We start from the raw sequence: 26,379 nt of genomic DNA on the forward strand, positions 1-26,379 counted from the left end.
TGATCATGGGATGGATATCTTTCCGATATGCTTGTTATGTGGCTTCAATGTTGTGTCAATCGGGTATGTTCTCTTCTGGTGCTAGCGGGCCAACCAATTATGGGATTGACTACGGTGCCTCTGGAGATTATCTAGTCTCCAACACCATTCCAGACCTTCCTCGACTATCTCCAGCAAAGCACCATGATGGCGACCTTCAGAGCTGAAGGTGTTAAATTGGCTTACATTGCTCATCAAATCTAACTGGCCAAGAATAGCTGGATTTTTCAGGACTGTCTTAGCCTGCAAGGATTGGCTTGGAGAGAGCCTTATAGCAGGCAATCAAGATTACAAGACTTCATTCGGAGTGTGCAGTCTTGACATCATGGGACACTTGAGATTTCCCCTCTACTTCTGTAGCAACCCGTTGTGTGTACATTACTTGGGAGCCCCCACCCACGAGTTTCCTCAACGTCAACTTTGATAAAAGTATTTCTTGTAGTAGAGGCGAAGTAGGATTTGTCATTGGCAACCTAAGCTCTGATCTATATTAGTTGGAGGGAGTCACATCTTTGACACATCTATCCCAGGTGCAGAGCTAAATGCTGCCTGGGAAGGCATCCATTATGCGTGGCATGTTCTTTGAGTAGATTGTCTCATCATGGAGAATGACTCAGCCATGATGATTGGTTGGTGAGCAGCTAGGGTCCATGCATACCCACCCCTTTTCTTTACGATATCTATAAGATGCTATGGGGTTACACCTCCTTCATGGCTAGATATGTGTACCATGGGGTGAATAGAGATGCAGACTGGATAGCGTCATATGTAGCTCATCACTTGGACAATATTTTATGGTCGAACATAGGAGCAATACATATGTATTTTCATAATATTTTCTTTTTTAATCTTATGAGATATATACGTATTTGAGTTGTATGATTTTCTGTTTGCAAGTAAAAAAAAAAAGAAAAAAAAAGGCATGCATAGCAATTAGCTGATTGGGGACGGAGGGATGAAAATTATTGTCCTTGGTGCACGTTATACACAATCCTTCGCTGAATGCCACATCACCCATTTTACAGATATCAAAGCATGATCTGTTTAATGAAGTTGACTACATACAGGTTTGGGGTGCTTTACTCCAACCCAACTCAATTTGTTGTACGGGTTTTTATATTGGACTAAGAACCAATTCACTAGATGATTAAGTCGGATCCATAGAAAATATTTTAGGCTCAACAAGTTATTTGGATCACGTAGAAATCATGCATGCCGCGGATCCAATCCAAAATATTTTGGTTCAAGTGGTATCTGCATCCAGTCTAAGTCAGGTTTGATTCAGAACCAGATCTACATTTTTTTTTTTTTGGTAAGAAGAGTATAATATCATTGATTACTATATAAACCGTACAAAAAAAGAGCACCCAAAAGACCTATGTACAGTGATCCCAAAATCAGGCCAACAGTGCAAGATGATTACAGTAGATGCAACCGAATATAAGTTTTAAGAGTAAGAACAAAAGAGAGAACACCCTCATCACATAGATGCGATGGTAAAATGTTAAAGTAGAAGCCACCACACAAATACAAAGGAAGTAAACAGTTGATGATTGACACACTCCATCAGATATCGATTTGAATCTCTAGTATTTAGGAAATAAAAGAAGCCCATCTGCTAGAAGGACAGGCTCAGAAGAGTATGACAATAAAATAAGCCCCCATCATGACGAAATCATATATTAATATATAAACCAATCAAAGTTAAGGCAGCATAGAATCGAAGACAACAAAAACCCTTTCTACCTAGCCACCCAAATGAACAAATATACATACCACATCAAATCTGATGTACCTCCCTGTTGCAAATAAATCTGTGGTAGTATGGATACTGTAATTGGGCAATCAGAAATGAAGTATAGGGTGATGAAGGTGAAGCCCAGCTTTGCCTTTAATGAAGTGAACGATCTTAAGTATATGCAGAGCATAATAAAACCAAAGTTCTAAGATGCTCACAGAAGGTAGAAATTGGAAGTGTATTGAGAACCCAGAAAAAAGAAACCGATTATATAAAATGCCTTTGGAATATTTGACTGAAACCCATCTGTAGCTCCAGTAAAGCAAGCTTCGCAATTAATTCAGAAAGACTAACCGAACCTTGGGAAGCCCACCCAGCAGTGATCATCTTCACACAGAATGTGTTGTCATTAAGCCCCCAGTTGAGGGAGGAACCAAATATAGTGAGGATCCTATAAATTAACACTCGAAATAAGTCCACTATGTATAGCCTTGACCTTCTCAGCTCCCACCTGAAGATGACAGCAAAAGCTGGATTATAGAGAAGATCCTACCACAACAAACGGCAGTATGTGATAGTTTGGATGATAGAGCAAAAAAAATAGTTTATGATATTGCACCCTGTGAAACCCCCTTTGCATTTATATTAAAACCATACCAAAAGATAAAGAACCAAGATAAGGAGAAAAGACAAAAGGCAACATAGAAACTCAGAGCTGATGGTGTAATAGTGGCAGGAGCAAATATTCCCACGAGACTGCACGTCCCTGATGAAAAACAGCAGAGTAAAGAGTGCACATCTCTTTGTAACATAACAAGGACAAAAATTACTGGCACAACAGTAACTAGTCAGCATCATCAACATTCCTATAATATTGCTTAGCAACCGGAGCAGAAAATATCTATAGCAGCTATAAAAGAATAGAAAGATTAAAATTATTAACTCTAGCAAAACTGAAATCCCACAAACTGCTGAATGGTCATAAAACCAATGTGAAATTGACCCAACTATTAGCAAGATCAATCCGGAGTTCCTAGCACCAATCAACCAGCTGAAACTAGCCCAATCGACCGCAAGTAAGGCATGAAATTTAGGCCTACAATCCATGTCTTGGAAAAGCAATAGGATAGGCATCAGCCTTCAAGATACGAACCAAGTCTGAATATTGGTGCAAGAGGTTAGAATTAAAAGAGAAATCTCTAGACAAAGCATCAGAGGCAGCCCAATCAGCTGCTTGATACCCTTCCCGACATATATGTGAGACCTTAATAGAATGAAAAAAAGTTAACCAAAGTTTGATGTCTCGTATCTAGGCAGAGAGATTCCTTTTGTTATGCTGAATATTTTTAAGCGAGAAAATAACAACTGAAGAGTCACCCTGAATCCATATTCACTGAGTATGAGAGTGGGTAACAAGATATTTGATTCCTAACCAGACACCTATAAGTTCGGTAAAAGGTACTGAAGAATAAGGGAGGAGCTTACCACCAATCATTAATATAGAACCTTCATGATCCCATATGATAAAACCACTAGTAGCTCATTCGTCAGTGACTGCTCCATCGAAATTCAAAGAGAGCATCCCAAAAGGAGGGGGTATCCAGAAAATTAAATTTGTGGAAGAATATTGTATGCACAACTTTGGATTATCCAGTTCCTTAATTGGGATACCACTACAGGAAAAGAAAATATTGAAAAAAATTGATCTTTATTGAAGTAGATACATAATCAAATAAGATGCACTGGAGACATATGCTGGGCTTTAAAGATTCTTTGATTCTTTGCAAACCAGATTAGTGATGCCATATAAGCAATGATTGCTTTACCTCTCTTCTCTATCTTTGAATTCGCTAAATATACTAACAAATCCGGCAAAGAAGAAGGAGTGGGACAAACAAATTGCTGCCTCAAAAGGCGCCAACATTGTTGAACAAAAGCATAGGTAACAATTACATATTGGCAGTTTTGAATATACACTATACACAAATCACATGCAGGAGAACCAGAATGCAGGATATTCCTATACAACAAGAACTCCTTAGTGGGTAAATGCTGCTAAAAGAGTTTCCAATAGAAGTACTTTACTCACTTAGGAATATATAATTCCCAAATCCATTTTGCATGAAGATTGAAAGATGAGGTAACAGAGGAAACAAAGACAACAGCAATATCATAGGAAGATACTGAAAGAGATTGAGATTTAGCCCAACCCAACTAATCGGGCCGTTTAGCCTATGCAAGGGGCATAGCTACAAAGGCATTCATCATTTTAGGATTAAATAGGGAGACTAAGAGAGAGAGGTTCCAAGTATTACTAGGTAAAATTAAATCGGCTACAATAAAATCCTTGATGCCCACATTCTTAAAAGAGAGCCAACGAGACATTGGAACATTAGATAACTAAGGGTCCCTCCACACATTGATAGAGGTACCATTTTCAATAAGTCACATAAATTGAAATTGAATGCCATCCCCTATAGCTGAAATCTTACGCTAAATAAGAGAACATTGGGCAGATGGGTGATATAGGTTTCGATGAAATCTATACTTGGAGTACATCAATTATGCCCACAAAGAAAAGGGTTGCAAGATTAATTTTGCAGCCAACTTTCCCAATAGTATAGCTTGTCGCTGTCTAAGAGAGAGGAAATCCAAACCTCCTGCATCCTTGAAAATACAAATGGTCTCCCATGAAATAAGATGAGTATGATATTGAGTGGACGAGTGGCCCCATATGAAAGCTCGGAACTTATGCTCGATATAATCCAAAATAGAAAGAGGAACAAGCATAGAAGCCATCGTATACACTGGGACACAGAAGCCAAAACTGATTGTACTAGTGTTATCCTCCCTGCAAAAGAAAGAATCTTCTATTTCTAAGATTAAATTTTGGCCAAAATTTTTTCCATAATAAAATTAAAATCAAATACCTATAATTTGGTATTGAATATAGGTACATCCAAATACTTCCAAACACCTCTGTTGCATGGCATGTCAAAGATGGAAGCAATTATTTGCCTAGTAGTAGGATCAACAGAAGGGCTAATAATAATAAAAGATTTGAAAATATTAACTGATTGACCATAATGGCAATATCCATCCAATAATAGCTTAAGAACAAGATCGCTTTAGCAACTAGAAGACAATCATTCGCAAAGAATAAATAGGAGATCTGGGGCCTATTCCATCATGAGATATAAGGATGAAGAAGTTTCGAGTTTATAGCCGCTTGCAAGGTAAAAGAAAATATCTCTAAGTAAAGTAGAAAAAAATAAAGATAACGGACAGTCCCGCCTCAGTCCACATAAAGTTGGGAACCAATTAGTAGTAGCACCATTATTAAGGGTTGAGTACACAAGCTGCAATCTAACTAATAAATTGATCAGAGAATTGAAATTACTTATGCACCTTTAAAAAAAAAACCCATTGCACCTATATGCTTTTTCCATATCCACTTTGATCATTAGAATCCCCTACAACGAAGCAGCCCACCCAAGTGAGTGCATGATTTTTTGAGTAATTAATATATTCTCTATAATGGATCTACCTCCAATAAAAGTACCTTGATTGAAAGAAATTAGATTATTCATCCGATTCAACAAAACCCCCACGGCTAACTTATAAATTGTATTACACAAACTAATAGGCCGAAAATCAGATGGTCTAGATGGATTTTGAATTTTAGAAATCAAAATCAAGAATATATTTTTTATAAAGTTGGCATTGTTGAAGATTGAAAGAAAGAGTGAACTGCCGTTACCACATTATTATCTACAATATACAAAAACCTTGAAAAAAAGAGATCGAAAAATCGTCTAAACCAAGGGCTTTATCTGGATTCATAGATTGCAAGGCTGCTATTATCTCATCCTCTAAAACCGGTGAAATTAGATTTTGTTGTTGACAGGGAGATAAAACATTGATTATGTGAGGGAGCCAAATATCATCAGTCGGACAAGGTTGCACCTAGACTTAAAGTGTCACTATAAAATTTCTCTAATTTGCACTTTCTCATAATTCCACCGCCTAGATTCAGATTTAAGCGCAGATATCCGATTACACCTATTGCGCAGAATAGTGCTACGATGAAAATTCTTGGCATTAGTATCTCCTTCCTTAAACCATTGAACAAGAGATTTCTGCCACAGATCTACATTTATTTACTAATAACATTTCACGAAGAAAATTTTGTTTTTACTTCTGAATCAAATTGAATTTTAACTGCCACAAAATTGTTTGCTAATATGGTGAAAACTTTGTGAATTACTATTTATCTAGAACTGCAATCTTCTTTAAGAGATTAATAACCCAACAGCCAGATTAATTTGAGTGATTTGCTCTTAATGGAGGAAAAGAAGAGATAGACTTGACATGCTTCTTTCCGATCAGTTTGGATCAAATTGGGTATTATCCACTAGGAAGCCCTAAAAGAGGCCCACATAGTGTGGGAATTCGGTTAGGCCGGGTTTGGTCAAAGTTTATGAAATACTGACCCAACTCAAAATATGGAACAGGTCTAATATTTAAACCTGCCCCGATCCCACAAGACTTCAAGAACAGGTCGGGTCACGTCTAAACGGGTTGGCCAGGTCTGGTTATGTATTAACCTGATCTTGTAGCCACGGTGAAGATGGAATTAGTGGAGCAAGAGGGAATGTGATCCTAATCCAATCTGAGTGCCGGAACTACTAGGCTCATCTCCGCTCACCCTTCCATGGCTCTGCCCTTACACAGCTTGCGGCCTCTCTCCGCAGGTCCTCTGACGATATGATTGCCCAGTTCGCTGGCATCGGCAAATTCTCACCAGCATGCGCTTCACCACGATTCAACCACCCTCTCTTGTCCGCTGCCTGAGATGGGATCTGTCAGGACGTTGTTTGAATAAAAAGGGCTCTGATTTCTACCCAAGTTCAGATCATGTATCGAGCTTTGTTTGAAATTAATTCTGAGATTGAAAAATTGGATTTGCTTAACATTATTTCAACCTCAATTCACTCTCAAGTCAAATCAATTAGCTTGATAATCCTAAATCAAGCTCATAGTATATTAGTCTTCAACCATTAGGATGCTTATTTGATTATTATAATGTCATAAAAAACATATTGCAGTAATGGATAAGTTTATATAATGAACAAATGTAAGGAAGTTTTATTTAGAAAAATAAAATTTTCAAGGGCAATACAATACACAATATATGGATAAGAATAGATTTAAGCTCTATTATTATGTTTTGCAATGCCGTTTTGCTTCTCGTAGATTTTGGGTTGAGTGTGTCACCCACATTCCACCGTATATAGGTTAAAATTTGCACATGTTACGCCTGTCTGAAGTAATATTTGAAAAAGACCACTCCACCACCATAAAGGGTGTCCACCAAAATCAGTCTAAACCGATGGTTATAAGAACCATTATTGCCTGCAACTCCAAGGACAAAGATTCTGATGTTATAAAACAATAGCAGGCCGCTATTTATCATTATAATAGAAAACAATGGCCAATAATGGGAAAAAAAAAAAAACACCTCCATTTGCTTCAATCTTTGTGAGTTGGGAAAAATGCTTTTAACTATTAATGAAATAAAAAACATTCTTAGTCTAGCTCAAAACTTGAATAATTAAAAATGCTATTTTACTGATTGAATTGGTGCAAATGGTAAATTATGGTTGTGGCAATATGCCTTGCGGATGAAAGTTCAAACCGTCTTTAGGTAGGCCACATCATCCTCTGGTGTCGCACGTGCAGCTTCAGCAACGAACAAGTATGGAGGAATTAGTGCACTCCTTGGGTGTTCCTTTATAAGGAAGGCATAATAATAAAAACACTTTCTTCCGGACATGTTCAAAGCCCAAAAAATTCCGCCAGATCTGATAGGTTAGAACATGACATGAAAAAGCCAAATATCGATTCACAGACAAGATATGGCACAATAGCCATCACACATTAAATTCCAAGATCTAACCAAAAAATGAATTAAATACCCAATAGTAACAAAATCTTATCAAGAAAACTAGCTAAAAAATATTAATTAAATTTTTTTACTCTATATAATTATTCAAAATCTATCTAATGCACCATCAATATAAAATTAAATATACATCCATATGGACCCTCTCACAGTCCCCTTGCTTAAGCTATAATATCTTGCTCAATTAAAATCTAAATTCATTCCAATCCAATCATAAATATCAATCTGCCATTAATCACAAATACCGTGACTATTATGTGGTCAACTCCCATACTATGATATCTCCTAATCCACATGGACCATGAAGTGGATTAGCTCCAAGATACCGTTTGCAGCGATGGATGAAATCACCTAAAATGACTAATCAGAAGGAATCATTTTGTGTTCCTTATCCTACGAGTATCCAAGATTCATTCAATACATATCCAACATTAAAATAAATATATGCCTAAATATATACCCATTGAGTTCTCACAAACAACATAGTTTGCACATATTGTCCAAAGAAAATAAGACATCACATATAAAGTGCAAGAGTAGCATAGTAAATTGTATGGACTGCATTTTTGTAATTTACAAACCACCCACGTCTTTAAAAATCTAATTGTAAAGGAAAGCTACGCGTAGCAAGTCAAACATCTATATTCATGAATGGGCCAAGTACATGATGACAAAGATTTAAAACTGGCTACACCACGATTAACTCCAATAGTTCACAAAATCAGTGTCTTAAGCTTCCATTAGCCAACAACGGGCAGTGCTACAAAAAACTAAAAGACTGGTAATAAAGCACATACAGTTTACATCACCCACCCGATAACTAGGAAGTTCAATTATACAATGACACAAGATTTCTGCTACCTCCTGCTACTGCATTCCAGATGCTAAGTCTGTTGCCAACAAGTCTGACAACCTGAATCTTGTGATATATAAGCAGTCACAGAGCTCATAAAAATGAAATCTAAACTAACGGAGCAATTTCATAATTTTATTTACCTGCTACATGCATTAACTTAAAAACCAATGAAAAAAAGGCAACCATGACATCTTTTTTTCAAAAACGTAGTCAGAGAGAATAAACCTTATCAATTGCAAAAATGTAGTCAACAACAGTAACTAGAGAAATCATCTAGAGAACTGTGCGAAGCAAAACAACATAGAAGCGTATGTTACAGCAGAAAGCATAAAATGTCCAGACCTAAAGTTGAATTGGTGCAAATCACAAATTACACCAACACAAGATTTCAGAAGAAAGAGAAATTAGATAACCTTTGTCCTAGTTTTGTATTTCAAGTATATTCTAGAATCAGCATAAGAATCTGAAGGCATGCAAATATTAAAGCATTCACATAACACACACCCTCACTCCTACAGCTCAGTGTAACATGAAAACCATGGTCTATATCAAGACTGGGATAACTGAATTCCAGTTCCACTCGCATCCCTACTTGACGTCAACAAACTGCAATAGAGTTGATGTTCCAATCATTGCAGCTGCTTTCATCAATATGTGATAATTTGATCTGAAATAGCATCGATCATCAAATGCTTATGTAGCTGAGACAAAAAAAGGCATATGTGGCTTATATTAGATTTTTCCCCATATAAAAAAACACTAGTCAGCCCAAAAGAAAACCACATGCCTTTCATTGTCAATGACTCCTGGTAGCCACTTCCATAAAAGCATCGAGCCACATGATTCCCTTTTTTACATACCCCAAGTCACGTTTTCCCTTTGTCAAATCAGACCCTCCTCTTCCTCCTAGCCCTAAAAATTGTTCATCACAAGCAACATAGAAGCAAGAAATGTTTGACATGAAAATTCATGTCCAGTTTTGCTACAATACGACCAATATGCCACTTACATAAAAAAAGGGAATATCAAAATATACTAACGGTAGCTTTTTTTTTCAAAAAAAGAAAAGGAAAAGCTATCTTTCATATATAATAAACTTTGGGAAAAAGAGGGAGAGCCCCGGGGGAGAGGAGGGGGGGTGTGTTGTGGGGGTGCGCGGTGTTTGGGGTTCAACTTTACAATACATGAAATCAGCATCTTATTGAGTTGGTCATCGTCTAACTACAAACTAAAAGACTTCTGAAATATATAACATTCAACTAATTTGTACGCAAGGATTTTAAAGTCTTCAGGTTTATCTCTGCACAAAATTAGACTACTATCAGCTTGGACAGGTTGGTCCTATTTCTGCTTTATAAAATCTAAATAATATCTTCAGTCAGTTACAAACTCAACTTCTGAAACATATAACGTTCAACTAATTTATATGCAAAGATTTTAGAGTCTTCCAGTTATCCCTGCACAAAAATTTAGTCAGCAAGGACAGGTTGGTCCTATTTCTGCTTTATAGAATCTCTAAGTAATAACTTAAGTCAGCTATCTTTCTACATAAGTTCCATAAACTTTGATAACTATATCAGAAGAGAATGCATATGCTGCTCTGCTGTTTATCCATCTATGTCATATTAAAAATATTTTTTGGCCGGCTTCAGATTGTCAACACGTGTATAACAAATGATAGAATTGCCGACACACCTCAGATAAGCAACCAGTGGCACCTCATATCAGATTCTGGAACCCCCAGAATTGGCCTGCTGTTGTCTTACAACAATTAATACAGATTATTTTAACTGTTTATAGAAAAAAAGACTTGGGTCTTCCATTGCTTCAGTCCTTCAAAAAATCTAAGGGAAAAAGAAAAATTTATATGAAGCATTATTATGCAAGGAAAAACACAAAATAAAACAAACAAATATAACTTTTCTAGTGACCTACATAACTAATAATTTCAATGCAGGAAAAAAGAAAAAAAATGACAACATCTTCAGCCATCAAATATATATTACATAATGTAAGAAAACCGGGTTTCAAATCAACAGGAGCTAGGGCATGCTTGCACTACCTCTAACACTTTTAACTCCAGAAATGATTTATGAGAACTGGAAAGGCTACTTGACTGAGTAACATGTCTTTAGAACAATGAAGGACACCTCATCACTATCCTTTCTTCTGGGCATATTTTAAAACTTTGTAGTTAAATTCAAAAGTTGAATTTTAACAGAAGTGTTGCATGTGCCACTCAAACTTGAAGCATCAGTTGACAATTGTTATCATATCCAATGGCTCTCTGGGAGTCATGGTAGTTGCAGAGCACAACACTGATTTAGAATTGGAACTAAACCCATGCTCAAGCCTATGAAAGTGCCAGCTTGAGATTCTGAGAGATGTGGTTACAACTTCCAAGAGATTTGCAACACATGGCCCACTACTAATGCCAAAAAAAATTAAACATAGAACCTCAGCATAGGTGATTCATTGTTCACATAAAGTACACACCTTTAGTTAACAACAAAAACTTTAAGATGCAACCAAGTAGTTGTGCTTGACAAGGATATGCTCTGCATCCGTACAAACTACAACATCCTTTGGGGGCCGTTTAAATGATATCATCCAGACAAGCCCTGCATGGGAGGAATATGAGGTATAGAGACAGGACAAGCGATCAGTCTAATCTGGAGGGACTGGGAATGCCAGATCACCTTTTAAGAGGACCCCAACATCTGTATGATTTCACGTTTGTGTGATACCATCCATTCCCAGAACACCAAACCATTCTCTCTCCCTGCCGTCATACCTCCTCAATGTTCGTTGTTGTAGGGATACTCCACACATGTGGCAAGGAGCTGCTCCACAATTAGGAATGAATACCAACATTCTCTAGGCTCTGTTTGGATGCTAAGATCCTGTTTCCACGGGATAAGCCCTGCTGGGGAGGAAAGCAAGGAGAAACATAGAGGCAGAAGGCTAGGAACACCCATGACTGAAAAGTTAGAGAGCCAGAAAGACCACCTTTAAAGGGAATCCATCATCTACATAATTTCAGGCTTGTGTGATCCTTGCCGCTCCACTTTCACATCCCCCGCTCCATCCATTGGTAGGGGTATTCCATGAACAACATATGCAGGCATCCAAACGAATCAGTAGCATGTACGATTGCTAAACCTTCAGAATACAAGTTGGGTGGAAAAGTACTTGTCAACATTATGGAGCAATCAGATGATCTAGACATTTCTAAGACCTTAAAAAGATTGAAAATGCAGAAACAACAACAATGAAACTCCAAAGTAATATTTGAGACCAGCACATCAAGCAAGTTGCTCAAAAATGATTACATAGCCACACCCACGTATTTCCCCTAGTTACAATTAGTTTGTTCAGAGCCAGCACAGACATGGTTGACCCAAAGGAAGGTTACAACCAAGCAGGAAATTAGACACAAAGAAACCTATCTAATTATCAAATTCAATACAAATCGAAAGCCATGATGAAAGCCAACAAGCATCCATCTCAAGCCTTGCACAGACTGGTACAGCACCTGGAGCTGGTCCGATACGTGTCAACACATGGTACCGTATGGTGTGCAGGTCATCTGACCAGCCCATTTTATTTTTTTTTTAATTTTTGAATCTGTTCTTGTTTTGAGTTATTATTTTACTCATTATGGTTGTTCGCGATTTTTATGTTGTTGTAAAATCATTTTTTCATGAAATGGACTTACGTACAATTAAATTACTTATTATTGAATATACATATAATATAAAAATAGAATCCATTTGATGAATTTAAAGTACAAAATACATATCTACATCTAAAATTTTGGGGAGTGTCCCCTTCATAGACATCAAGATCGCGACCATGGTCCAGGCCTAGGAATGTTAAACCAAGTTTCCAAATAATCGCCCCCATATTCCTGCCTCCCATAATCTATGCCTGCTAGGTAGCCACCCCATTATTGATCCTCTGTCTAATATTGGGTTGACTATTTGAAGATCGTGGCAGCAAAATCCAACCCATAAGCTACCCAAGGCTATAAATGGTGACTGACTTGAATATGATACCTCACATCAAAAATATCCATGTGGATCATTGCTTGGCTATGTCGAATAGGATCCAATGTACAACTCAGATCCAGATATATCCATAAGACCATGGTGTTGTAGTCCCAATGTCAAATAGGATCCAATGTACAACTCAAATCCAGATATATCCATAAGGTCATCTGTAGCAGCTATGTCATGCCCCAGATGACCTTGAGGAATCCATCTCCTGTATGCCATGGTAACTTCATAAGCTCTACCAGATCATGGTGTTGTAGTCCCTATCCTGTATGGCAAGATTGAATTGGGACCACTAGTGAATCGATGACCCTAGAGCTATGAGTCATATGCAGTCAACGCCATATCCACCGCTACCTCTCTGGCCACCAGTTACATCATCTCGCTTGAATTATCATTATCATCATCATCATCAGACGACCTAAGCAACCAATCATCTGAGGGCTCCTCGATCTACAAATCAGAGTGAAAGGAGACATTAATGGAACTGCAGTTTCCTTTCATTTCTCTTTCTCTTTGACACGAGGAACTGCCTTCTTTCCCTGAATTCCCCTATCCACATGGCTTTGCCAGGTGGTTCAGCTACCCACAGTACATTGAAAACCATGGTGGCCTCTTCTCAGCATTTCTCTGTCAAATCTCTGGAAGGATGTGTTGGACATGGACTCCAAATATGAGCTCCACCCTAACCTTTGTAGCTGCTTAGCTAAATGTGAGTGTGGAGCGTGTCATTCATTCCATTATTCGATGTCTTCCAAACAACTACCATTTTTATAGAAAATTTTGATCATTATTCTATGTCATTATTTTTTCATCTATTTTTTTTAATTTAAGAATTCATATACTTAACAAAAAATTATGATTTCATTGTCGCGAATCCTCCTTTTTCATAATTTTTTGCTTGGGCAAAAATAAAGAGAGGCAGAGAAGGCATGGAGGCCTTTTCTACCATGCAATCAATTAATTAAGAGTCAAACTAACCTGACTGGTTTGGGTTAGAACAACCTAGTTTAAGTCGGAATTGACCAATTCGGGTCCTATTCTGAGCCAAGGCCCCAAACCATCCTAGTTTGAGCATGGTATGGTTCGGTACACCACAAAAAGAGCGGTTCAATACTGCTAACCTAATCCGCTTTGCTCTTGCTTCATCTAAAACAGTCCTACTGAGAGGACACACTACCACAGTACCACTATTATTTTTACTCACAACCCTATCCATGTTAACTTGGGTCTTAACTTCCAGGTCCTCCTTATAGGGGCCCAGGCCTCCTCGAATCTTCACTACACAAATTAGCACCATCTTGGTTCTCCACAACTTCATCCTCCACCAATGCAGCCAAAATCATATCTTGTCACACCATATATCTGCATCATATCATCTCAACCATGCCCTCTATATGGGCTAATGCAAACATTCTAATCAATAGAAAATAGAAGCCCAACAATCTTATAAATTTTCTATCATGCCTTTATGCTAAAAGATAACCACAATGCACCTGTCCAAGTCTCACCATCACAGTTTTTACTTACCACCCAAAGCACCATCTTCAGATGATAAAATAAGAAAATAAGTTATTCTACTCCAGTATTTCTTCAACAATATCATGACATTCTCCTACTTCACCAACAACAGCTTTGATACAAAATGGTTATCCAAACACAAGGATCCATTACACTGCCTACTAGTAGTTCAAAAAACAACATTAAAAAAAATTACCCTTTCCAAAATCATTGAAAACATTCAAAACTTCAAAGGCTGCTCTGATTCTTGTTCACCAACAATTGCAATAATTCATTGTCTCACACAGGATTAAAATCTGTTAATATACCCTCATGATGAGGGGTAAAATAAAACATGAGATAGCTAGTTATTTATGTACTTCCTTTTACTTGAGATTCGGCCGCCATATTAACAATCTATATGCAACTTTTTCATAAACAAATATCTTAATTTTCCAACTTTTTGAATCTAAAATTTGATCAAATACTAATAGAATAGCAAATAATTTAACAATTTCAGAGTCTTGTATCTCCCATTTGCTAGTTCCAAAAAGAGATAAAATATAATATCTCCCGTTTACTAGTTGCAAATATAAATATGTATTTATGAAGGTTATTTTGCATATCAAGCCCAATATTTTATCGAAATTACATGTAACAGCTCTCCTTGCCCTTATTCACAAATTGATCTAGATAATGTTAATTTAAATTGTAAAGCCTGCTATCTCCCAATTAACATGGACCCTAGTTAAGCAGAAGTGGTGAATGATGATCCTATCCCTGATTACTCTCAACAAGGGTCCATAAACAATAAAAGAAACCCATTCCCTTGTCACATAAACCCATTTCCCCCTCTCTAGGGTTTGTTGTACGTTGCCATCATTTTTTCCCTACTTAGATTTCAACCAAATTGATTCCTTTGAGTTCTTAATTTCAATCATAATCCATAAAAGTTCCCACCTTGATCATAGAAACACATCCCTATAAATGTGTACCAAACAACCCAGCAAATGGCTCAAGTAGACCATAGCAAGGCCAGCTAAAACCCTTGGAAATAAAAAGGATGAAAAAAAGAAAGGAAAAGAAAACAGTTAAAGTGCCCAATTCTTGCCAACATCAAGCCCAACAAAACCAAAGTTTGGTTCCAGAACTGCAGGTAAAAAGCAGAAGCCAAAGTCCAGTAGAATAGCTTGATTTGGTGAAGAAAAATGATCTCAATAGTGTTGGCTTGAGCTTTCCATGAGGGCAAGGGTAATTTTGTACTCTTAAGTTGCAATGGTTCCATCAGATATTGCAAAAGAACGACCATCTACCATTCTGTTAATTAATCTCACCTAAGGTGCTTTATGCAAAAAAAAGTCAATATTACCTAGCTCAATTAGCAAATAGGGATAAGGGGAGGTATGATATATAATTTCGATAAAATCTTGGATCTGATATCACAAAAAAAAAATGAGAGAGAGATAGAGAGAGAACTAAGGCCTTCCTAGGTGCATCTACCTTTCGAAGTCAATGCTTTCAATTAAATAAAAGCAACCAAAGCATTTAGGTGCCCTTAATTCCACTTCCCCACCATGAGAAAAACTGTGAAATATAAATCAAATAACAAACCTAACAATCAGTCAACCCAGGATACCAACCCTTTTCTTTCATCCTAGCCCATTAAATAGCTCAGCATATGCATTGTTTCAAATAACAAACACAATCTCCAAGGTTGGCATTCTCACCTTATTTTATCACCATGGATAAAGAACAAATTTACCTCAGATGATGTGAAACTACTGATGTATTCTTCACCATCATTCTTGATAAAACCACAATCATGTCACTGTGTGCATAGGATGTACGCAGCAACACTGGGTATCAGCATGTACTCTATCTAGATCATATAGAATTTAATATAATTATTTTAAAGTCAAGAAAGGATACTATCCAGAGAAGGCCAACGATCCAAAAGCAATAATTAGAGGAAAGTCTCCAAGTCAACAAGAAATCACTAACTACAACAGCCTCAACATGCACACAGCAACTTTAGACATCAAACGGTTAAAGAATGTGTGTTTAAATAGCTATGGACTAGATTGTACATATACAGAGACCAATTTGCACAAATATGCAATAGACACTAAATAACTAAAATATATTATAGTAGTAAATAACAACGAAAATGAATAGACAAAATACTCTAATATGTTAAACTATTTCAAGGTTGCTATATCATCACATCCAACTAATCATGAACCAGACATTCTTTGAGCCTAAAGAAAATTTTCACCCTTTTCACAGATACGAACTGCAAAATTCCATGTTGGCATATAAATATGGCATTAGATTTCCAAAAAAGCGATCAACATATTGCATACATGAAATTAAAAGAAAATAAAGAAAAAAATTGTTAAACAGAAAATTTATTTTGCATAATTCTATACCAAAAGGAAACTTCAGGAATAATCAAAAAAAAGAATTGCGAAAAAGGCCATAATTTCTCCTCCACGATGTAACAATTTTGAGAGAAAACAACAAGAAGATAAGTGATTCAAGATAACTTACCCCCATTTTAACCACTTTCTCTGCAACTTAATTAGTTTCTTAATTCCGCTAAACATAAAAAAATTCCTAATTTTCCTTTATTTTTTCTTCTGCTGATTTTCTCTTTCCCTTTGTTCATTTTATCAGCTACCAAACAGTGCATTAACAATACAGAAAGAATAAGTTAACCATATCATATTCATTAAATTAAATTGTTCTATCCATGAAGTACTCAGACAACCCGTTCAGTAAAAACATGCTACAACCCACAACTACCAGTAACAATTTCATAGAAGATTACTCTTCATGTTTATTGATTTCATCATCAGCTGTGGCCTTGGATCTTAAAAAACAAATTCTAAATTTCACTTTTTAAAATGACCAGACAAAGTCAGTCTACGAAAAAAAGTTGAGTCTTTCCGCATAGAAATATGTAATATAACTTCAAATTGCTGTCTTCATTTAGGATATCCATATCTAATCCAGTAATGTGAAGTCCACTTCGATCTTGACAACTTTTAAGTACTTCTGACTTAACTGATTCGTATGTAGCCCAATCAGGTCTGTGCAGATTCAGCTCCATCTCTATAGTCAAACCTATATGGTTGTCCTTCAAGCTGACCTCCACATATGCTAAGATCTTCAACATTTTAAACAACTGATTGCATGACAAGATGAATCATTTGACAAGTTATTAAGTCACCGGACCACATCAAAGTAACCGCCTGGAAGTCCATCATGCTTGCTAATAAGACTCCATGTCAATTCATTATAAATATTAGCATTATCTTAGCCTAGCTCTTGATAATCTTCCATTCTTCTATCCTCATAGGTGAAATCTAAATAAAAAGTACATGCTACATGGAGCACAAAGCATCACACAAATAACAGCTGTTGTTTTAAAGCTTCTTGCTTATGCATGAGTTGTGGTTGCTTAGTACGGCAGATGATGAATAGCAGAACCATATGATAACAAGGTTCCCAGAAGCTCCATGTATCACTAGCGGTAGCATAAAATCTTGTGTAACTCTTTATCTAAAGATTCGAAAAAAAAGATGAAATCTGTGACACATGTTTCAAAAGCAAATGCAAACAACACACCAATTATCTACAAATCCTAATAGTATATTGAAAATAGTATCACACTTTCATTCCAAACATTTGTCAGTATGCGCAACTTAAACAGATTCACCACCATGTCAGCTTCACATCAATGTTTGTCATCATTATTAAATTACACTTGAAAATACCTCCAGAGGAAACAAAGCTAGAGCATCGTAGAATCTAACATGAAAAATCACATCTATCAAACCCATCATATCACCAGTCATGTCTTGGAAAGAGCAATCTGAGTCAGAGACCTCAACGTGTTGAAGCAGATCAATGTCTACAAATGGAGTTCTTGTATCATATCATTTAAGAGATCTGAGGAAGTGAAGACCCTCATCATCTCTCTTTCAGCATAACAATTTTAAAAATGATCAGATTAGTATCATCCTGATGCTCCTATATAAATTACAAAGCCCAAGATTACACTAACAAAACCTTTTAAATCCCAGTGATATCATATGCTCCACATCAAAAAGGAAATTCAAACAAGAACCATAATACAAGACTGCACACACTACAATGTGAGGCAATCAATTCGAAACACAAAGAAGAAACTCAACCAGTCACATTCAGTATCCAGTTAAAAATTAAAAGAAAAACTTAAAAACGACAACAACAACAACAACATAAAATGGTATAGATGAATTTAGAATCAACCTTGAAAACCACCAAATTCATGGCCCCATATTAAGGATCAACAGCAACAGCCATGCTTGCAAAGCATGTACAAATCAATGATGATACAACTCCTCATAAACAAGATGGGCCGTAATACATGCTGCAAGAGCTTACCCATATTATTTCTGTACTTCATGCAACGATTCTTCGGAACACAAAAACTAAGGCCCAAAAGTAAAATGCCAATGGAACCACAAAGGAGGATTATCTCAAATCCACCAAACAAATTACAATCGCAATCAGTGCAAACGTATGTTGACATTACCTAATAAGAACACCAAAAGGCACATCCATTGGATCTCCATCTTCATAAGAACCTAGATTAAAATCTTTTTCATCAGAAGAAAATCTTGAAAATATAGTTTGTCTAAAAAAGATATCTCACAGAGACGTCATAGGCAGTTTCTTTAAAAGGAATTAGATACTGTTTCAGAGATCCTCCAATTTAATCAAGATCATACACTTTTCACGAGAAGGAACAAGTGACATCCTTGATGACAGAATTTTAATTGCTCCAGAACCAGAAGAGAAACTTAACAACTTTAATTCTATCCCTCTTATATAAAAGCAACACAAGCAAACATGCATCGGAAAGAATTGGAAGTGCGATCTCTTAAATATCCACTAGAACATTAGTGCTAAATAGGAATCAATGATAATTATAATATTAACAACCATTCTCGTCTCTCCACTTGGAAACCACAAAAAAATTGCAGTCATAATCTTCATGTTCTGTTTCATCAAAATATCTTGCACCATAGAATCAAATGCACTCTTTCTGAACGCCATTTCAAACTCAGGAACACATCTCTGATTGCATCATCAAGTCAATTCCATGGGCATTAGATACCTTGCCATCTCTGACAGAAAAGCAACAAATCCAAAATTAATGGTTTTCCCACTTGTTTTCTTCAGCATTCCAAGTAACAGACAAATACATGTGTCGCCAACAAACAGCAATTACTTTGATCCAAACATAGATTTTATCTCCAAGCTGACTTCAAGAGTTCATACTTCATGAGTAAAGTTAATTGAAAAATAAAAACTCTACTTCCAATTAAGTTCATCATAAACAGGCCATCCAGCACCACTCACATACAAACAGCATAAACCTACATAGTTTCTCCAAGGAAAATAAACTAGAACGAAGTATACTTCAAAGCCTAGATGTCAAGAAAGTTCTAAAAGTTCAACCAATTCAGTGTACGGAAAAAGGAATAACTGAGATCGTCATCTTATCAAGAAAGCCCTTCCTCCTGCAGCATCATACTCGCAGTTGCAAGTTACTGGCAAGAAGCAAAAATAATTTATAATGAGATATTAGGAAAAAAAAGATGATATCAATAATAGGAACTGGAAGTTTGTGATGAAGTGTCTGGCATTACCATCTAATAATAATAGCCACCCCCAGAATGTTCACCTCCATAGAGAGATGAATATGTGCTACCACCATACTGTATAATACAAAAAAGCAAAAAGGTAATATGCAGAAAAAATTGATCCAGATAAACTGTATAAAAAGGATAGTTATATACTTACATCTGAACCATAATAATCATGTGAATATAGACCACCCATTCCCAATGAATCTAAAGAACACAGATAATAAGGCACTCAGGCAAAAATTAACAAAATCCTCCTCAAGTAACATCAAAAGTGTGCAACCTAACTTCGCTCGAACGAACAAGGAATCCATACCTTGATAGTGACTCCTACCAGCCAATGGATCAGGATGATCAAAACGAGGACGTATTCTAGACCCAGGTTCCAAGTAACCAGGATCATGTTCCTAAACCAAATATGTAAGATGTCAATCAGTCAAGAATCAAACATCAACAAAAATAGACATCAAAAGAATGCAATACCAACCATCATTGAAAATGGGCGCTTGATACCATGCCCAACATCTCCATAAAAGTAAGGATCTTCACCAAAGTGTCGAGCACCAAAAGGTCTGCCAAACTCCTCCTTTGGTGGATACGGTAGCCTTCTGGATGGGAAGGCTCTTCCACGACCTCTATCAAAAGCACCATGCCTTGCTGATGTAGAAACTGCTCTACCACCTGTTGGTAGCAAATCATGATAATCCCTTAACTCTTTTAACTCTGAAAGAAACAAAGCAAACAAGTGCCTTTTTTGTGTAACTGTCAGATGGACAAGATTCAACTTACCTCGAAATCCAAATGGTCTCCTACCATAGAATTCAGAAGGTGGGGTTTCTAGATTGTCCTCAGCTGTAAAAGAAAATCTTCCGCTTCTTCCACGCCCACGAAAATTAAAACCCCGCCCGCCATGAAAGCCTGCCCTATGTGAAAAATACCTGCCCCTACCAAATCCCCTACCTGTTGACACAAGAAAAACTCCAGCAATAGAGAAGGTACAAGAACATACAAAAGCTCAAACAGTTGGCAACTAATACTTACCAAACCTAGAATAAGCCCCCATGCCAGTGTGTCCAATGCGAAGTCCACCACTCATTCCACCCTTTACAGCCTGAGTTTTGGGTAATGGATTGGCAAGTCTAGCTCTAGCTTTCATCTAGAAAACCATAAAAGGAGGTTAAGTTCCTTGGCTATATGTGAAACAAAATTGAAGTAATAAAATTAGATATCATAATCATAATTTTCTGATATCTAATTCCAATAACATCGTCTCATATCAATATGGAGGGAAAAAGCTACATGTCTGACTTTCGGTATACTGGCTGTGGAAGTTTGAAACCACACTTACCTAGTGGTTTTAATCATGTCTAATTCATATGCCTCACCAAAGCAATTAAAAAAGGAAAGGCAAGTGAAGGAAATATTAGGAGGCCAATATAAAACAGTCGCTTAAGACATTGCAAAAGGCTGTATGTTGAATCACCAATAATAAAAGTTGTAACTTTAAAAAATCGTAATCTATTTCATAACTTGTTTCATAAACTGTGGGAGGAAGCAAACATTGGAACACAAAAATGAAGCATATAATCATGCCTCCTACTGCTGTCTAATGCTTTGGTTTTCAAATTTTGACTAAAATGTCACTATATTCAGACCTAACCTATGAGGGGCTACCTGTGAATGTATTAGCTTGGATCATGTTCTTAAACATTTACACATCTGCATCAGACAGAGTAAAGATGTTGCATATTTGTGTATGCATATGCTGACTGGCCAGTCTTCAAGAACTGAGCATCATTTGAGAGGATCTATAACTAGTACCAATAACAAGGGTCAAAAAGAGTGGTATCCTCTGAGGAAATTCAATGTCAAGAACAATGCAGCAAATGACAAAAAAAAGAATGGAGAAGCCAACAAAATGTAGCACTCAATGATCAAAATGAATAACTGTAAAATGCCCTTTGAATCTAGGATATCCCCTCTCCTCAGTGGAAGACCTCCTATCACAAGCCTCCAGATCCCCTACCAAACCAACCAAAACAAAATTAAAATTACCAGACTATCTATAGACAATCTATCACTAATGATATCATGAAATAGAACATGGCAAATCTAAAGCCATAACCAAATGCCTTTTGGGCTTGGCTGGTTGGGGTTTCTAACAACAGCATTTCAGCGGGAGGGAAGCTCCCAATCCAACGTGAGTTGTGCTAGGAAGCTCCCAACCTCGACTACATCCAGCCCACTGAGTAGACATGCAATAAATTCAGCTTTACAAGAATGATAATCATCAAACTCAGGAGATCAAATCCAAAACCTAACAAACGAAGATTTCCCTAAATCACTCCAAAACACAAACTCAAATTAGAAGAGAAAAGATAAGATAGTGATGATATTATAATATGCTAGCCAAGCAATTCGTGTATCCTCAGACAAACCATGTTCTTATTTACACCATCATAAAGAATGATAAGCTAAAGACTACAAACAAAAGATTGTGGACATGAAACGACCCCAAGGCAAGTACTTACATACCAAACAAAATGCAATAAAATTGAAAGCATGCTTGTGGGTAGAAATTCTCACATTGTACATGAATTGAATCTTACTCCTGTTGTCCTGCGCCTAGTCGAAAGTTCTCAATTTTGCAAATTATCACACACTATCATGCACCATACAATCTCTAAATAAAACCAAGCCAAACATGCAATATCTTGCAAGGTTGACATGGCTGGTAAAGGAAGCACCTTGCTCATGTTCTTCGAGTTATTGCCTATAAGATTTAGGAAATGATAAACAGTGCTTCAAGGAAATAAAAATTTCACGATTAAAATCTTTTAGACATGATTATAAAGTCGATAAGAACTTGGATCATTACCTTAAATGCTCACATGTCACATGTCACAAATGAATACAATATGATGGGATCCACAAAAAAACTTGGATTTTAACCTTTAGAAACCATTTTATAATGGTAATTCGAGACTATATCTATGAACAAGGCTCTTGAACAGCTTAACATCACCACCCTCTTGTTTACTTAAGATTTCTAAAATAACTCTAATGATGAATTCTTATTTTTACAAATTTATCAATCCAATAGTGCATCGGAACAGTTTATTAATTCCAAGTACCAAAAGCAGAACTTCACTGTTGGCAGAAGTCCAAGGCACTGATTCCCTTTGATTTCTATAGCAAAGCATGCAAGTCAACTGGAATGATCGAAGAAAGATCGACATGGGCCGTAAATTTTGTGTTGCATTCAATTAACAAAGAAAAAAAAGAAGAAATAATTTAAGTGCTGATATGGCCATGTTAATAATCAAATCCAACCAGGTCAGGATTAAAAATACCTTGGACTTCCCATCACCCAATTCAGTGTTATTTACACCTTCAACACAAGCAACAGCAGCTTCATGACTTGTAAAGTTTACAAATCCGAAATCCTTCCTCCTGGCAGTTGACATGTTCCGAGCTAGCACAACACGCTCAATCTCTCCATAAGCTTTAAACTGCTCTTTGACTCGATCCTCATCCCAATATGGTGGCAGCCCATCAACAAACACCGATTTAACCTGCATTAGCAATTAAACACAGCTAAATCACAATAGATCAACATCTGGAAAATGGAGAGCAAAGCATGGTGGAAGAGACAGAGTGGAGGCAAACAGCATTTGCTTAGGGAAAAAACCTGGGCCATAACTTCTGGGTCTGGTTCGCGTAATGGCTCAGCAAAAGCCACTTTGGCAGTCCTGTCAGGGTGGCCAAAAATAACATCTGGCTTTTGGAGCCGCTTGTAGGCAAGCATTGCATCTGCATGGCAAGAAAACTCCAGGAAGGCAAATCCCCGACTCAGACCTTCGTTTTGGGTGTCCTCAACAAGAGTAATATTCTCAACCCCATCAACTCCATAATCCTTAAGTTTTCTCCTAATCTAAAATCCCACAAGGACAAAAAAAAAAATTATCACCATCTCTACAATAACTTGTGGTTGCTAAATATAAAATTGCATAGAAAGCAGTGAACCATACAGCTTCCTTTGTCCATGTATTGCAGATGTTGCCTAAAAATAGTGTGTCATTGTCCTCACTTGGTGCAATGCCACAGCGCTTGCCACGTATCTGAGATCAAACACAATTAAATCATTGAAACAACAAATTAAGTAAAAGCAATGCCAAGAAAATATTAATGTTCTGACATCAAAGTCTCCTAAACAATCAACAAAAAAATTATACATGGGTTATGCTACCAAAAATGTCACTCAGAAAAAATTAAATGGTTCAGATATTACTTCATATGTAGCAGAAGTTCAACTTATGTGGCAAGTAAACCATATCTATAGACTCAAAAACCAAATGCACTGCCTATTCCACTTACTTAATTGCAGTATTATATTCCCATATGCAAAAAGGTAGCAAGAAAACCAATGCTACATAGAATAAAGCAAACAAAAATAAAAATAAAATCTTACAACAGGATTTTTCAATTCCAAGAGCGCCTTGACAGCCTGCTCCTTGTTGGAAAACGTCACAAATGCAAAGCCTTTGTTCTTGTTGGTAGCAAAATCTTTGTGGAGCCGGACCTCAACAACCTCCCCAATTTTCTCAAATGCCTTCTTAATATCCTCTTCCACAGCATCACGGTCCAAACCCCCAACAAAGATCTCCTGCTCCTTTTTCATCTTCCTCTTCTTAGCCATATCCGAGATCTCAATCTGTTCGTCCTCCTCCACCTGTGCACCTTCTTCCTCTTCTTCCCCAACCACTGTCTCCTCTCCTTCTCTACCTGCTGCCTCCTCCTCCCCGCCCACAAACTCCTCATCACCAGGCTCTTGGAAACCCTCTGGCTCCCCCTCCTCCTCCATCAGCCGCTCTCCGGCAGCCTCTTCTTCCTCATTCTTGACTGGATTGCTCTCTGGCTCGTCCTTGGCATCTGGGACCGCTTTGCCCTTCGCATACGTGACAGCTTCGGCCTTCGCATACAGGACAGCTTTGGCCTTTGGCTCTTCGTCCTCCTCCTTACTCGCATCTTCTTCAGCTTTCGAAAGTGGCTCTTCCGTGGCATACATCACCTCTGGTGGTGCTGGCTCTTCCACAGCCTCCTCCACCTTAGGAGCAGCTGCAGCAGCCCTCCCACCCAACAGCGATTTGGCCTTGCCGGTCGCCTTCTTCTCTGGAGGAGACTTCACGGGCGAAGCCAGCTTCTTCTCATCGGCCAGAGTTGCCACTTCGTCGACTGGATCAATGACGCATATTATCAAACACCTAGACTACACAACAACATAAACCTACAGTTGAAGAACCAAGGCTTCTACCTTTGGGGTCTGGTTTGGCATCGGGCGTGGCGGGTACAGGGACGGGCGAAGAGGCGGCCGCCGCCGCCTTGGCTGCGGACTGCTTGGCGGCGCCCTTGGCAGACCTGGCTCCCGATTTGGGCGCGGATTTGGGCGCGGCCTCCGGTGTTTTATCGGCGGCAGCGGTGGCCGAACCGTCTTTCTTGGGTGGAGGCGTCTTCTTGGCCGCCCCAGATTTGGGAGCGTCGGCATTTCTAGTCCTCATGCTTCCAGATAACAAAACCCTAACGGAGCCGCGACCGAACAATTGGAGAGTTATTTTTGAGAAGACAAATATAAGAATTTTCTTTTGAGAATGATCCAAGATAGAAGAGAAGAGAATCGGGGTGGGGGCGATAGAGGGATTTTTTTCTTTGTTTTTCCCCCTACCTGGGGATCTTCTTCTTATAATCGGAAGAGGAGCAATGGAGCGGGCGAGCGGATAGAGCCTTAAGGTTTCGACTCTGGACCGAGGGGCGCTTAGGATTTTATATCGTGGGTCGAATATAACGGGCTGAATTGGCACCGCCTACAAGAAATGGAGCCGACCTACGGCATTCCAAATGGCCACTTGGACGAGAAATTATTGCCAACCAGGGCTGATCGCTTCCAGGGGCCACATTCATGAAGAACAATCATTGGTGGAATCAGATCCAACGTAACATTTTAGAACCAATTCAATCACGGCTCAACAAGTCACAAGCCTAATGGAAGAAAAAAAAAAACTGATGGAAAAAAATGAAGATGGAATTAACTATGATTTTACAATTGAAATCATGATATTTTGAAAAATTATTGATTGAATCAGATCAACCACAATATTTTTGGATCTACTCAACTAAGGCTCGGCATGTCACAAGAAAAAAAACCATCAAGAGATTGGCCAATAGAAAGGAAAAAATTTATGTTACAGTGTCCACCCACAATACCCTCCTCTCCTCCCTTGCACTCCATATGCTCCTCCTCTATTTTCCTCATCACCATCTCACGGTTGCCGCCAAGGACCCTTGCATTAGTAGCCTCTGGCTCGACTACTGCCCCTTCTTTTGTCTCTACTATGCCGCCCAACCCTGCTCGATGGGCAGCACATGGGAAAATAGGAGAAAATGCACAGATATCAAGAATATCTTGATTCTAGCTGTGAAGCCCACCATAACTAAGCAAGTGTGCATGTGACTCTCGACCACTACCTCTG

At 37.8% G+C, this 26,379-nt stretch overlaps 1 protein-coding gene across 4 annotated transcripts; it reads right to left on the minus strand.

Moving 5' to 3' along the window:
- Window positions 1-8,419: 8,419 nt before the first annotated feature.
- On the minus strand, window positions 8,420-25,719 carry LOC105053718 (uncharacterized). Of its 4 annotated transcripts, none has more exons than XR_012135492.1 (13): window positions 25,167-25,677; window positions 24,324-25,087; window positions 23,884-23,973; window positions 23,544-23,786; window positions 23,206-23,427; window positions 20,894-21,008; window positions 20,642-20,812; window positions 20,340-20,533; window positions 20,169-20,259; window positions 20,010-20,059; window positions 19,856-19,924; window positions 19,693-19,756; window positions 8,420-8,655 (listed from the first exon to the last, which is right to left on the minus strand). XR_012135492.1 is itself a non-coding variant. In XM_073246046.1 (13 exons), the coding sequence occupies exons 2-12, from the start codon at window positions 25,408-25,410 to the stop codon at window positions 19,859-19,861; spliced, it is 2,250 nt and encodes a 749-aa protein (XP_073102147.1). In that variant the 5' UTR covers window positions 25,411-25,429; window positions 25,575-25,719; the 3' UTR covers window positions 19,412-19,756; window positions 19,856-19,858. The 4 variants fall into 4 exon arrangements, 2 of the variants coding, with proteins under 2 accessions (XP_073102147.1, XP_029123034.2); XR_003802106.2 differs by lacking the exon at window positions 8,420-8,655 and adding an exon at window positions 10,775-11,760; XM_073246046.1 differs by lacking the exon at window positions 8,420-8,655 and having other exon boundaries at window positions 19,412-19,756; window positions 25,167-25,429; window positions 25,575-25,719.
- Between the last annotated feature and the right edge of the window lie 660 nt (window positions 25,720-26,379).

Source organism: Elaeis guineensis, chromosome 11 (genome assembly GCF_000442705.2).
Source record: "Elaeis guineensis isolate ETL-2024a chromosome 11, EG11, whole genome shotgun sequence".
Lineage (NCBI taxonomy): Eukaryota > Viridiplantae > Streptophyta > Magnoliopsida > Arecales > Arecaceae > Elaeis > Elaeis guineensis.